Raw genomic sequence first — 14,600 nt, forward strand, 5'->3', positions numbered from 1 at the left:
AAAAAAGATTCTTCCTCAAATTACATATGTAATAATTAATAAGCTATTGCAACTTTTTTCTGAACATATGTTTTTGAAAGAAGTATCTATTTTTCTATATGTCAAATTGTAGAGAAGAAACCATTGATTTAGCTTGTTCAAACTTCTTTTTTCTTCTGCAGTGGAGTTTCTCCAGCCATAAAAGCAAGATACCTAAACCCATTTATCTCATAGGGATGTTGTGAAGCAATTACATTGGAATGACAAACACTAGAGGAAAGCACAATGGAAAATTAGTCCTGCTGGACAACTCTGCAGAAGTTTGAGAACGACACAGTAAAAATAATATAGGGCACTTAATGAACAACAGGGCCAAAACAAAATATAAAGCAGCTGAAAAATTTAGCTTATGCCTCCACAATTATCAGATAATATTGTAAACCACTCACCTGCTGACTTTTAATTTCTTAATTTTTATTATCATGTAATGCAGTAAGGAGTCACAAATGGATTTCAGGCAAACACCTGATGGCTACATATACACAAAAGTGCATTACCATGTCACTAATTTTAAAATATATTAATAAATACAAATACACATACCTGTTCTTTTTCTTTCAACAGCTTCTCAAAAGCAAGAGCTTTTTCCTTCATTGAGTGAGACTCGAACTCTTTCTCTTTCAGCATCATTGAAAATTGCATGTTAGTCTCCTGAAGTGCTCGGAATTCTGTTTCTTTTTCCCTACAACTTGCAACTATGTTTTCATTTTCTTCTTTAAGTTTTCGAATATCCATTTCTAAAATTAAATTTCTTTCTTTAAGATTAGTCACAGCTTGCTTCAAAAGCTCATTTTCATTTTCTTTGTTACTAAGATTTTCACTTACAGAAAGTAATTGATCACTTTTAGATTTAATTAATATGTCTTTTTCCCTAAGTGATTTCTGTAAGACATCATGTCTTTCTTTGATTTGCCGCATCTCTGACTCAGTCCCCTCTTGACTCTTTCTTTCAATCTCTGATGCTGTAGCCACAGAATCAGATAATCTTTGATTGTTTTCCTGAAGAGTCCTAATAGTTGAATCTTTTTCTTCCAACGATTTTTTCAGTTGTTCCAACTCCTTTTGAAGGAGTTTACACTCATCACTGTGTACTTCAGGAGCCCTGTACTGAATGCCTGAAAGCTGTGAAATGGTGGAAGCTGCTGCCACAGATGGTGTTACCAAATCAAGTTTACTCAGGAGAAGATCCTTGGTGTTATGAAGCTGTCCTATGCTGTGTTGAACCTGTACTAATTCCTGACTAAAACTTTTCAGCTTTTTCTCATTCTGTTCGTAACTCTGAATCAAGCCATTATAATCTACCTGCAACTTTGAATTACTATCGCTTTCAACTGAAATTTGTGCTTGAAGCTTGTGTAGCTCTTCTTGGAGGTGAGCCGACTCATGCTGCATGTTCTGAACTGTGGTTATTACTTGCTGCTTCCACTCTTCCATCTTCTTTACTTGCTGTTTTAGTTTATCACGTTCTTGTAGAAGTTCCTCAAACTGGTTACTGTTAACACCTCCTGACCCGTTATCTGCACCTGTACTGGATGTCTGCAAGACAGTCAATAAGGTTTGGCATTTTTGACTTAGAGCATCTATTTCAATATCTTTTTCTCGAATAATACGAGATAAATTCTGAATAGTTTCTCTAGACATGTCTTGACTGCTGTTTTCAGATCTATTAAATAACTTTTGATTCTCCTCTTGCAACCTTACCAAAGCTGCTTCTTTAGCAGCAACCATATCCATGATATTACGATACTCTGTTTTTAACTGACTATTTTCTCTTGTCTTTTCACTTAGAACTGCTAGTACTTGTTCTCTTTCTATAACATAAGCTTGCAGCTGCTGCTGAAGACAAAGAACATCCTGCCTATAGGAAGCTGAGGAAACTCTAGCATTGAGAGCTTGTATTTCTAAATCCTTCTCTTGAATGATCCGAGTAAGTTTGCCAACTTCATCCTTAGACAACTGATCAATTTGCTGACTTAGAGAAACATTCTTTTCGTTTAGAAGCTTAATCTCCATCTCCCTTTCTTTGATACCTTCTACCAGTCTTTCAATTTCGGCTTTGGATAAGTCATGTTTTTCATTTCCATTTTCTCCATTAAGAGTCTGAACTTTGGTTTCCTGAAAAAGATCAGAAGAGTCAGTCTGAATAATCTGTCTCTCTTTGTGCAATTGAGTTTTAATTTGTTCAATTGTTTTCTGCAAATTTTTGATTTCCTCATCTTTTTCTAAGGAAAGTCTTTCATGTGTGACATTCATTTGCTCACACTGAAACTTAGACTCATCTATTTCCTTTCTTTGCTCCTGCAAGGACTGCTGAAGTTGCATTGTTGTTTGATTCTGATCTTCTATTGTTTTTTTGTGAACTTCTATTTCTTCTTCAAGATTATTCTTTATCACTTTTAACTGTGTTACCTCACTTTCAAGTTCAATGATAATATCTAGAGTTTTAGGCTCAACCACAGGTGTAGATCTACTTTGTTGATCCTTAAGGCGTTCAATTTCTTCTTTCAAATGATTATTTTCTTCCTTCATGACTGCAAGACTTCTGTCTTTTTCCTCTAAGTTCTGTTTTAAGACATCCTGCTTTTTTGAAACCTTCATATATTCCTCAAGTTCTTGCTTCACCTGTAAGGCTTGATTTTTAAACTTTTCAATAAATACCTCCTTTTCTTTTATGAGTTCTGTCAACTGCTTTTGTCCTCCTAAGCTAGTAGTCAACATCTCTTTTGTTTCTTGATGGTCAATTTCCATCTGCTCAATGCTCCTTTTAAGTTCAGCAATCTTAAAGTCTTTCTCCTGGTTGAGTTTAACTAGGCGCTCATGTTCAAGCTGCAATGCAGTGGTATCCATACTACGTGCATTTGATAATTCCTCAATAGTTTGCTTATACTTATGCGCTTGTTCCAAAAGCCTCTTCTCTGTCAGGTTTAATTCACTCTCTAACTGTCTTTTTTCCATTTTCAAAGCCTCCACAACAGTGTCTTTTTCCAAGTAAACTTTTTTTTTCTCAGAAATAGCATCACTTAACTCCTGTTTTAGTTCTTCAATGGCTGATACCAGCTTTCCATTTTCTGTTCTGAGATCAGACAGAGATTTCTCTAAGTCTTCATTTAGTTGTTTATTTTCTGAAATGTCATTTTGTAATTTTGAAATTTCTACTTCTCTTTCTTTCAGAATCAGATCTTGACAAGTGTAGTTAGATTCCTGGTTACTTTTATCTGTTAACTTGCTCAAGGATACAGAAAGTTCCTCCTCTCTTTCTTTTAGTCTCTGCTGCAAGTCTCCGATTTCTTTTTCATTATGCAAATTACAGTCCTGGGATTTCCTTAATTGTTCCTGAAGATCTTTAATATTATCTTGAAGCTGCTGCTTACTTGTATGCAAATCATTAAATGCATGCGAACATTTGCTTAGTTTTTCTTTCTGACTATCTAACTCCTTCATAGTTTCCATCTTCTCAATTTCTAATTCTGACACTTTCTTTCTTTCAAAATCTATGTCAGATTTCAGCTGTTTGATGATACTATCAGTTTCTGTGTGTTGTTTTGACAGCTGTTCCTTCAGTGTAATCATATGCTGAAATGAAGACAAACAAGAATTCACTAGGAGAGGAGAACCACCTGAACTACGCATTTCATTATTTTTAATCCTATGAACAAAAAATAAAAATTAAAAAAAAAAAAAAGAGAGGAAACAAAAACGTTTCCTAAATGCCAACCTAAGCTGGCAAGTAGTATCAACTAGGCAATGCTAAATTAATGAAAACCAAATACCAAATAGGGATAGATTACATTTCACCAAAAAAAAGAACACCATCTCCACCAAAAGAACCCTGACTACCTAAAAAAAGGAACAAAAAAAGAACTACCTAAGAAAAAGAACTGTCAGAATTTGTCAGGGTGTGCAGCCAACACCCATGACTTAAAAACAGGGAGGCACTAAATTTAAAATAACAAATTACAGAAGTGAACGCCTATCTGTATATTCTGTTTTCCATTTCTCATTTGAGATTATTTTTAAACACACTTGATGGGATTCATTTCATAGGAAAAAATTTTAAATGGTCAATTCCATAAAGTAAACATATTGAAAACACATGGCTTCCAACTGTATCTTTACAGGTCAAATATACCAGAACAGTGAAAAAAAGTATAATTCTATTTTGATTATATATAATCAAGTGACCTCTATCACTCCACAAATGCTTATATTATGAAGAACATGTAATGAAATAACTTAATTAGCCAACATAATTAAAAATAATGAAAGGAAAAGAAAAGATTTTTTTAAAAAATCATTCATGTTATGCATACTGTCATAAGACAGAGGTGAAAATATAAGCAAGATAAAAAAACGTCGAAAGTCTTGCAAGTGAAAAATCAGGTAGTATTTAACTGGACTTTGAAAAATAACATCCCTTAAGGACAGCTGACATGCCATATTATTTATCTGTAACAAGCGGGTTTCTTGCACTTCAGAATTTTGCATTGAGACTGTAGATACAGAGACACATTGGTCACAATTTTCTTTTTAAGCTTCAGAAGATAACTTATACTTCCCTGCTATTTATGTTCAGAGATCAACTTAAAAGATAAACACACATGCACACAAACCTAAACATTTATTTTAGCAGTTCAATAATTAGGTGCAATGTTTATTACCTGAGTAGCTTCTTGATTCTGCTTGTCTAGTTCTTCCAACTCTGCTATTAATGTTTCTCTTTCAGCAATACTTTCATTTAATTCATGTTCTTTCCTTTCCAAATCTTGTCTTAACTGACTTAATTCTGAATTCTGATCCTCAGTACACGCAGAAAGAATATTCTCATTTTTATGTTGTGCACTTGTCAGTTCCTTCTCAATTCCCTCAAGTTAAAAAGAAATTCTAAATATTAGACTTTTTTCTTGCTGAAATTTATAAACTGTTTAGATTTGAAATAGTTTCTTTTTTCCCCTCAGCAATTAAAAGCAAAGCATGCATTTTTATGTTACAATATCTAAGCCTACATGAATATTACCCCAGTTAAAAATTCTTTATTGTGAAGTGTTTGTTTCTACCATTCATAGGTACACATTTATCTTCTCATCACTAGGAGTGCAATTTACAAACTTCTGCACAAAAAAACATGGTCTGAGAACCAAAGTTAAAGCCACCTCTGAGATATGGATCCACAGCTGGGATAAACTATTATATGTCCAAGAGATAGCCTGAACATGCAGTAGGCTGCATAGTGAGACAGGAAGTTTTAATCAAGGACACCTGAATAACATCCTTATGAAAATGACATGAAAACTACTGAATGAATGCAAAACACAAAAGACCCCAGCTGAAACATACTACTGGGTACAAAGTAAACTAAGCCAAATCTGTCAAACCTGAGTTTATAAAGGACTGAGTCACCCTTGACAAAAGGTTTTCTAGAGAAAGTGCATGTTCCACTGCTTAACTTCATCAGTAAGGTGAAATGTAGTATTATTAGAGTACTACATGGAAGAGAGATATTTTACAACTGATAACTATCAAAACTGAAACATGCTGAAGAGGTGAAAAATGACAAATTTTACAGAATATACTATTTATACATTAAAAATGTATGTTAGAGCAACCTAAGTAGCAAGGGGATATATGGAACCCCACTACTTTTCTTTAACCGAGTATGCTGTGGATTTTCATAAGCCAAAATGTATCGTTCCTATCTGTAATTACAGAATTAACCTACAATTATTTCCTTATTACAAGGTTATTTTTGTAGAAGTGTGAATGCTCAAAAAAACATATAGTGCAAGAACGCGTGTTTTCCATCAGTTACTACTGTTATCAACTTTTTTGTTGGCCTAATTTAGAAATTGCTTTACCTGATTTAAACTTGAAAGTCTTGCTATTTCATTTTCTGCTTCTATAAAGGAAAACAAAAAAAATACACAATTTTACTACTTTCCAAACAACAATAAAAACAAATCATTCTCCCACCTTGCCCCAACAGAACTCTGTTACTCAGAAGGGAATAGTTTCACAGTATTTTGTGATGATAAGCATCAGTGCTGTAAGATTCAAATGCACCAATCACCACCACAAAGTAGAGTATTACTTTTACAACTGAGTACACATCAGGAGGACTTTGGTACTACAGTGTATCGTTATGCAATATTAAAAGACTTTCTACATACAGATACACTTCTTGACAGGTATGTTTCAGTGCTTAAGAAGATTATCAGCAACAGACTGCCTTTACACACAGAAAGTGTGGTTTTAAAATTTAAACAAAAAACTTCTGTTGAGGCTTACTTACTTTTGAAGAAAGACATACCTATTAAACAGTTGGCAGACACGATTATTCACCTAACCATGAAACCGCTATGATAATCACTCCTGCTCCTAATCATGTCTCCTTTTCTGCTTAGCCTTACCTCAATGGACAACACTTTTCTAAAGCAGCAACTTCTAAAAGGTACATATTCTCACATTCAGTTACAGATTCTTAAAATAAATTCTGACCATTAAAAGTGAAAAACCTGTGAAGATATACTAAAAATAAAAAAATTCTTAAAAAATCATGATCTTTGTACCTAACAGTGCTTGCTGTAGTCTGACAACATCTTCTGGTAGCGATGCCTTTGATTGGAGGTTCTTCTCCTGTTCTTTCTGGAGAGCATCTTGCTCTGCAACAGAACTCTGAAGCATACTAAAGTCAGATTTAAGATTTTCATATTCTTGCATTATTTGGATTTTTTCTACCTTTGCCAATTCTTGCTCTTTCAGAAGAATTTTGTTTTCTTCTTTGGCAGCAGACAATTTGTGACTTAATATTCCTATTTTATCCTCTAGGTCCTTCACAACCTGCAACTCTTCTACTTTTCCTGCTTCTAGACTCTGAGCACTTTTTTTCTGTTCACTAATTTTAGAGTCATCCATGGCATCAGTGCTCACACCACCTAAAAAGCAAAAGAGATTGTTTGCAGTATTAACCAAAGTCAGCACTGTAGATCTTTTGCTTGAAAGTCTCTTCTTCCATCCCTTCTCCTGACAGAGGGAGATAAGTCTAAACCAAAGACATGATCATCGGCAGCAGAAAGCTTATGTAAATAGAATATCCATATGGATAAGCAGCATTCAAGGCAACCACAGTGAATACAAGTATCTGATATCTATTACACTGTTACATACATATTTGATGCTTTAACTGAAGTTCACGCTACATGAAATAAAAAAGAAAATGTGGTAATAAAGACCTTGTTGTAACTGATTCTCAAGTTCTTCAATTCGTTCTTCATATTCACTCAGCTCTTCCCGGTGTCGACGACTTATCTCCACTAGCTTTTGTCTGTGGGCATCCTGCAGTACTGAAAGTTCATGCTGATGTTCATCTATCTCTTGACTTAAATGTTGTTTAAGCTCCTAAAAATATCATCAGAGAAACAGAATGGTAATGTACAGTACAGAAGCTTAAGAAAGAAAAAATAGAAAAGAAAGAAAAAAAAAACCCTAGTAAAATTAAAAGGTTTTATTAAAGGATTTCTCACAGTAGAGGTTAAGTTTCTTGGCTTTTGTTGGTCTGGGTTTCTTAAACATGTTAAAATACATTCTTTTTAAAAATACATTTACACAAACAATACGCTCTACACAACAGCAAATATTAAACCAATGTGGAGAGACTACAACTCTTTCATATGAAGTGGATACACTAAGACATATTTCTAGTAACTTTCAAGGATGACATGCAAATCTGTATTCTGCATCTTCAATGAAAAAAAGAAAAATGTTTCTGAGAAGGGAGAAGAAATTATTTTGTGTATCTAAAATTCAGTCTCCTAAGTCATCAACAGCTTCTGAAAGCTATTTGCCCTCATAAATAATGATGCCATTCTTTTAAGCTTATGTACTATATTCACCAAATCATAAAAATATCCTTTCTCAGAATAACTGACTGCTTTTAAATATTGTACTGCTGACTGAAATGTTCCTGTGCTCTTACATGCCCACATGTGTTTTTAATAGAGAAAATGTGCTAGTGCTGTAAATATTTTAACTACATTTACAAGTCACGTGACCATATGCAAAACTATCAAGAATAAAGCAGAAGAGAAGACTAGTTTGTCAAAGTTGTTGCCTTACCTTAACAGTATTTTGCAGTTTGCATATTTCACTTTGTTCAGCATCATTTGTCCCTTGCACTTTGGAAGACTGAGAAAAGAAAAATTACATACCCATATGAAAACTGTGATAAATGCATGTATTTTTCATGTAAGTGCTTCCTCTATTGATACTCAAAAGCAGAAAACAACAAAGTTAATGTGAAGTAAAATTCAAATCTGCAGTAATTTTAATCAAAAAGAAAGACATTTTAATGGAAACATTTTAATTTTCCATGGACTTTTTTACTAGTATGTGCAAATGTGTAAAAGTTTGGAGTAGGGAGTATTACTGCACATAATAAGACAAACCAGGGTTACTTAATTTTACTTTAATATTTCCACATGGGAAAAGTAAACCTCTGAAATCAGGCTATAGCTTGAAAAATGACGACACACATCAACAAGAGCTTCAAAGATTATGTTTTTTCTTATCTCAGCAGACCATGAATTACAACTGACATTTGATGGACAAAGAGAAGAGTAAGTAAAAACAGTATGCATGTGTCCAACTATCACTTTGAACAGTATTGTGCTGTCAAAAATAATCACTATCACAGCAAGAAAGAAGTATTTTTTGAAGGGCTGCAGAAGAATGAAACCCTGAAGTAGTATTCTAGGTGAAAGTTTATTAAACCCTTTTCCTAACTTGACAAATCATGCATAAAAGCATCACAAAAAAGCATCTGGAAATTAGTCACTGAATGTGTCCCTAGCCATGTGACAGCAAGAAAATGCCGAAAAGATAATTAGGTTTCAGCTTTTCTGTCAAATCATGTTGCTTCTAGAAATTGTACAGCATGAACTTTCAAAAGACACACTCCAAAAACTCCCGATGCAATGAAAACACTAATTTCGAGAGAAGAGGGGAGGGTGTGATAGAGGGGAAGCACTCACCAGTGCAATCTGCTTCCAGTGGTCAACCTCAGATTCAAGCGTAGAAACTTCATTGGACAATCTGTTTATTTCTTGTTGTGACCAGATTATATCTCCAAAATCCATGTCATCTCCTTCAAATTCTGAGGAATGCCTGACCACTGGAACATAGGTAGCTGATGTAGCAGCTGGTGGCAAAACACCAGCTCTTAACTGTGCTGACTGAGCAGCTGTCTGTACTTTCTGCAGTTGTTCCTGTAGTGCATTCTGTCTAGCTTTTAGATGGCTGATTTCCACCTAAATATACAGAATGAAATGCACTGTTTCAATAAGAATATCAAAATACACTCTACCTTACCCCTTGTGGCCTTATGTGAACCAGCCAAACAAAAATTAACTGCATGCAATTTTGTCATAACAACTGTTACTGCATTTAATAAACAGAATTCCATACATCTCAAAATTCTGCTTCCTCTAGTTCCCACATGCAATTACAAATAAAGCAGAAAGAAAACTCCTTTTGTGTAATTCTAGGCATATTGGCAACTTTCTTCATTTAAAAGGCTATGAAATCTCATGTTATGCAGTAGATTATAAGGCTGATGTTTCCATCACAAAGGGACACTTCTCAAATTATGAAAGTTAGTTCTGTTCCTTTTAATTCTATATGTTAAGATAAATAATTGTATCTACAGACACTTCAAATGAGCATTTGGTCCTGTTGCCTTCCTTAAAGATAACTGAATCAGAAATACAAAGCAGTTTAAGTGTCCTTTCTCACAGTGATTCCAGAAGCAACAGAAATTCCGATATATGCATGACATTCCCAGGTTTTTTTTGTCTCAACTATCTCCTGGCAGCTCTGCTCATAATACATGATCCAACGAAATAGATGTCTTAGTCTCTCAGTGTCTCCATTAATAAACCAAGAAACCATAACTGTGACCAATACTTCCACTGAAGAAGCACAGATACTATAACAAAGAGATTAAACAGCATAATATGTAAGTTTATTGGATATACTTACTCAAATATTTTACTCTGTATCCTACCTCTTTCTGTTGAAGCTGATTTCGGTACTCTATAGATAACTGCTTTATTTGAAGCTCTGCTGCTTCATGCTTTTCTTCTAAATCACTACAAATCTTTTTCAGTCTTTCATTCTAGCAAAAATGAGAAGTGAATGTTGGTAAATTCAGAGCAGTTCTTACAAATTAGAAAAGTGTAAGTCTGCTGAACAGTAATCAATTAAAGTGTACACATTTCTCATGTCCCTTCACTCATACCACACAGTAACTTCAAAGTGTGGCCCAAAATCACATTCACATCCAAGCTTTTCATTTTTATATGGCATGGACTCTATTTCACTTTCACAAAAAGGTTGGTGATGACCAGGGGTAAATGTCAAGGAGAAAAAATCAGGACTAAATTACCTCTTAACATGATCCACAGGTGGAATTTAAGAACAGTCACAGAGCACAAATCTGACATTGGCCAATTGCAAATGGAAAGAGTTTAGAAAAACAAGTTTTTTTACTTATCCAAAATACTATCTTAACTTCTCAGTGCTCTTGAGGGCTGAAGGCAATCAAGTCATTGGTTTAAAGCCATACGTGAAGTCCCAAGACCAACAAGTCCTTTGTAAAAGTACACAAAGTCACTTTCCATGAGGGCACATGGGATTTCTAAGCAGTTTTGGAAGAACATGAGCATCCATAGCTATGTCACAATGACCATACAGTAAGGCCACACAGTCAGAGAAATGCATCAGGGGACATGTACACTCTATTGGTGGAAGGCTGACAAAAAGACATGCTGTCCAGCATAACCAGGCATTCCAGATCTGCCTTTATTTGTGGTCATATACAAAACACTATAAAACAATTATAAATCTTTGTACCAGATAACATTTATGAAAATTTACAAAGATTTTTCCCTCTGCAAACTTTTCAGAACGAAGTCTAATGCTGCATTCCAAGTCTACATAATAGGTAGGAACAGTCGCAGGATGCAGCAGTCAGCAAAAGATGGAAACTTGTACCACATGCATACTCCAATAAACAAATGTACCCTCCTAACCATGATGGCAATTTGTCACAAAAAAAAGAGCCACATTCTAACACCACTGCCACCCGTGTTTCAAGATTTACCCAGGAACAAGCAACTTCAGTGCAATATTGCTTTTAATTACAGTAGTGTTCCAAAAATTCTTACTTCAAACTTTTGTGCTGCATTAATACTTTCTATTTCTCTGAGTCTAGAATTGGACATGTGGAGTTCTGTTGCTGCATCTGAAAGAAAGGGAAAATTTTCAATTTTATTAAACTACTGTTAATCTGTTAAGCAGATATCAGTTAAGACCACAGTATTAATAAGTATCTTACTTTAGACTGCTTCAGTGTTCATCCCTAGGTAAATATCAAAAGCTGCTTTTATCAGAACACTGTCAGAATTACTTTTCATACCAGAGAGCCTTTCTGAAACTAATTTAGTTCTCTCTTATCTAGGCTTTAAGTCAGATCACAAAACTAACAGAAAAGTATGGATTTAAGCTTTAAAATAAGGGAAATTAAAAGTTTTTGCTTGGCTATTTCATGTCACTGAATATGGTTTTCTTTTAGGACTTTGCCTCTGACATGACACTTGTGTGTTTCTCAGTGATCTCAAGCTAAGTTTCAAAACAAGAATTAGTTCCGTAAAATACACACAACAGTGACTAAATTTCAGAAAAACACACACACACACACAAACCCAACAAAACCCACACAATAAAACACCAACCCTGCCCCCCACATAAAGGCATTAAAACTCCGTAAGATTCATTTCCATTTACAGAGGTGACACAGTCTATATACCAGTTTATCTAATACAAAACCCACATAATTCTGACCCTGGACTCTTCCTTCAATGATCAACCTTCCTCAAATAGTCTATGTTTACTTATCCCATGTCCCCCTTGTAATGGATAGAAATACCACATTTCCTTTTATTAATGAGAAATTATCCTGAATTGACTTATAAAGCAACCTTGACAATTTTTCAAAACTTGAAATAAATATAATTTTCAAGTAAATACTGTATTTCATCATTTCCTATGTGCTGTTTAAAACTCATGCAGCTTAAGTACAGCAGAGGCAACAATCTACCCATGAAAACTGCTAAACTGAAGATGTTAAAGTCTGTAATCCACAAACACCACCTTCAGTTCAGATGGCAGTCAAAGCAGTGAATGTAAGGGATAATACTGAACATGAGGAAACAATAGAAAAATAGGAAATAAAAAATGGAATGCAAGGAACTGCCCAAAAAGCATTCTTTAGGCCACATAGTATTTAAAGGTCTTTACGGAAGAATACTTAAGGTGTCACTAGATTTTTTTCACCCTAAAGCCTAGTAACCCATAAAAATGTATTACTCTGAAAATCTTTATGAAACAGTTGTTCACAGCAGTATCTAGCAGTCAAGTACACCTGGAAGCAACAACTGAACATCAGCACATCTCTCTTGTACAAACTAAAAGCACAAGTGTGTGAATCGGAATCTTGACTTATCTTTTACAAAGGCAAAACAAACACACTCGATGACTACACAGTTTAGCAGCTTAAAATATGTTTCCAAACGAAACTAATATGGATTTTGGAATTTAAAACAATTTTAAACAAGTCTTTCAGAAAAGTAAAAAAAGGTAACTTTGCAGTTAACAAAACAAATTTATCTCTTCCAAGCATTTTACCTGTATAGCAAAAAAACCCACCCATGAGACCAGTAGTATCAATTCGCCAACAAGTTTATACACCACTTTCACAATATGTCATAGTTGTGAAATTACAAAGTAGAATTGTTTAATTTCACATTTTAGTATTGCAAAGTCTTATCTGTCCTTTGTGGTTGCTATTCTTAACACCATTTTGAGAATACTCATTTTTTTTAATGTTTCAGTTTTAAGACGGTAAACAATACTAGTGATATTAACCTACTGATATTTATTGCCATGTTATGCAACTACTTTACTAGAAAAAACACATTTTATTCAAAAACGTGCAACAAAAAAACATTATTAAAAACATAAAGAAAAAACTAGTCTAGAATAAATACACTATTACTTCACTGAATATCTGATGTTTTATGGTTTTTTTATTTCAGCTGTTTTAAATAGAAATCATCCTAGTTCCTAATCTCTATAAAACAAGGGCCATGTTCACCTGCTTGGCTGTAGGAGACTGGTTGAACTCGACAAGTTTCTCTGGGCCTAACTGAAATACAAGTAAGAAACCTATCAGCAACACTGGACCTTTGCCTGTGACACGTCAGACTTAGATCACACCAGTGGGAAAAAACCTCTGTACTACTACTACTGTGGATTTTTATGAAACCACTCTAAAAGCAGTTTATCAAAAGAGGTTTTAGATAAACTAAACAAACAGAATGGAAGAAGAGCGTGGTTTGTGTGCTTTCATTACTGATCAACACAACGCTTCACGCAATCCTGAAACTTCCGAATAAACTTAAGAACAGGTTTACCTCTGCTATTACAGCCTAGGAATATGTTTGTTTATTCTCCAGATCCTAAGGTCACAGGGGCGGAATAAAAACGAAAACAAAGCCAGCAGCTCTCCCGAAAGGCACCAAACTGCGGTTAGCGGGACGGTTCAGCCCCCTCACGGCGGCCAGCAGGTGCGCGCAGCGCAGCCCCCGGCGCTGCTGATCCTTGAGGAAACCAGCAGCCGGAGGAAAAGCTCCCTCAGGACCCCAGGCCCGCCCCAGCAGGGACGCACTGCCCACAGACAGCCCCGGCACGCGTTACCCCCCCGGCCGGCCCGGCGCCTCAACCCCCTTACCGCCCACTTCCTCCGCGCCCTCCAGCAGGATGTCCTTGGTGAAGCTGGAGATCTGTCCGGTGAGCGAAGACAGGCTGCCCCCCACCTGCCCCAGGGACTGACCCAGCCCCGAGCCCAGCCCGCCCAACCACGACGCCATCGCCGCCGCTCAGAGGGCCCCGCGCCGGGCGGCCCCCGCAGCTGGCAGCCGGCTCCGGCAAGGCGAAGGGGTGGCGTCCTCCTCCCCTCTCCTCGGTAGGGACGGTCAAGGCTTCTGCTGCGGGCTCAGCAGACCGGTCTCGGCGACCCTTCCGCCACTGCCGCGGGCATCCCCCCGGCACGACCCGGCTCAGGGGCTCCTCCCGGCGGCTCCAGCCTCTGCCACCTCGACGGTCGCCATAACACTCCCTCCCGAAACACCACCGACAGCGGCCGCAGCCGGCTAGAGCGCCCCCGCGGCGGCGATGACGTGTACGCGGCGGCTGAGGACGCCGGGATAGTGGTGGAGCATCCGGGGAGGTGGGGGGCGCGGCCGGGCCGGTAACGCCCTGGGATTAACGTGAACCCCACCCTATTTACGTCACATACTTGGGTCGTGTGTCATCAACAAGAGACAGTGCCCAACTGCTACAAGAAAAGAGATGTTTGGTATTCGACTGTGTGGTTTTAAACAATATGCAAGGTCCTGAAATACTAGGCCCCTCTGCTTTGGATGTAAATGTGATGGATGGATGCTTGGCAG

At 36.6% G+C, this 14,600-nt stretch overlaps 1 protein-coding gene across 2 annotated transcripts in view; it reads right to left on the reverse strand.

The window, feature by feature from the left end:
* Positions 1-14,270, reverse strand: part of TRIP11 (thyroid hormone receptor interactor 11) — a 31,779-nt gene extending 17,509 nt beyond the window's left edge. Inside the window, exons 1-10 of one of the 2 annotated variants that reach the window (XM_074908556.1) lie at positions 13,880-14,270; positions 11,256-11,332; positions 10,094-10,204; positions 9,063-9,338; positions 8,149-8,217; positions 7,266-7,431; positions 6,603-6,968; positions 5,892-5,932; positions 4,698-4,901; positions 583-3,612 (exon numbers count right to left, since the gene is read on the reverse strand). In XM_074908556.1, coding sequence (XP_074764657.1) covers positions 583-3,612; positions 4,698-4,901; positions 5,892-5,932; positions 6,603-6,968; positions 7,266-7,431; positions 8,149-8,217; positions 9,063-9,338; positions 10,094-10,204; positions 11,256-11,332; positions 13,880-14,018 — 4,479 coding nt within the window. In that variant the 5' untranslated portion in view covers positions 14,019-14,270. The remainder of the gene's footprint in view (positions 1-582; positions 3,613-4,697; positions 4,902-5,891; positions 5,933-6,602; positions 6,969-7,265; positions 7,432-8,148; positions 8,218-9,062; positions 9,339-10,093; positions 10,205-11,255; positions 11,333-13,879) is intronic. The other variant, XM_074908557.1, reaches the window with a different exon arrangement.
* Between the last annotated feature and the right edge of the window lie 330 nt (positions 14,271-14,600).

Source organism: Athene noctua, chromosome 6 (genome assembly GCF_965140245.1).
Source record: "Athene noctua chromosome 6, bAthNoc1.hap1.1, whole genome shotgun sequence".
NCBI lineage: Eukaryota > Metazoa > Chordata > Aves > Strigiformes > Strigidae > Athene > Athene noctua.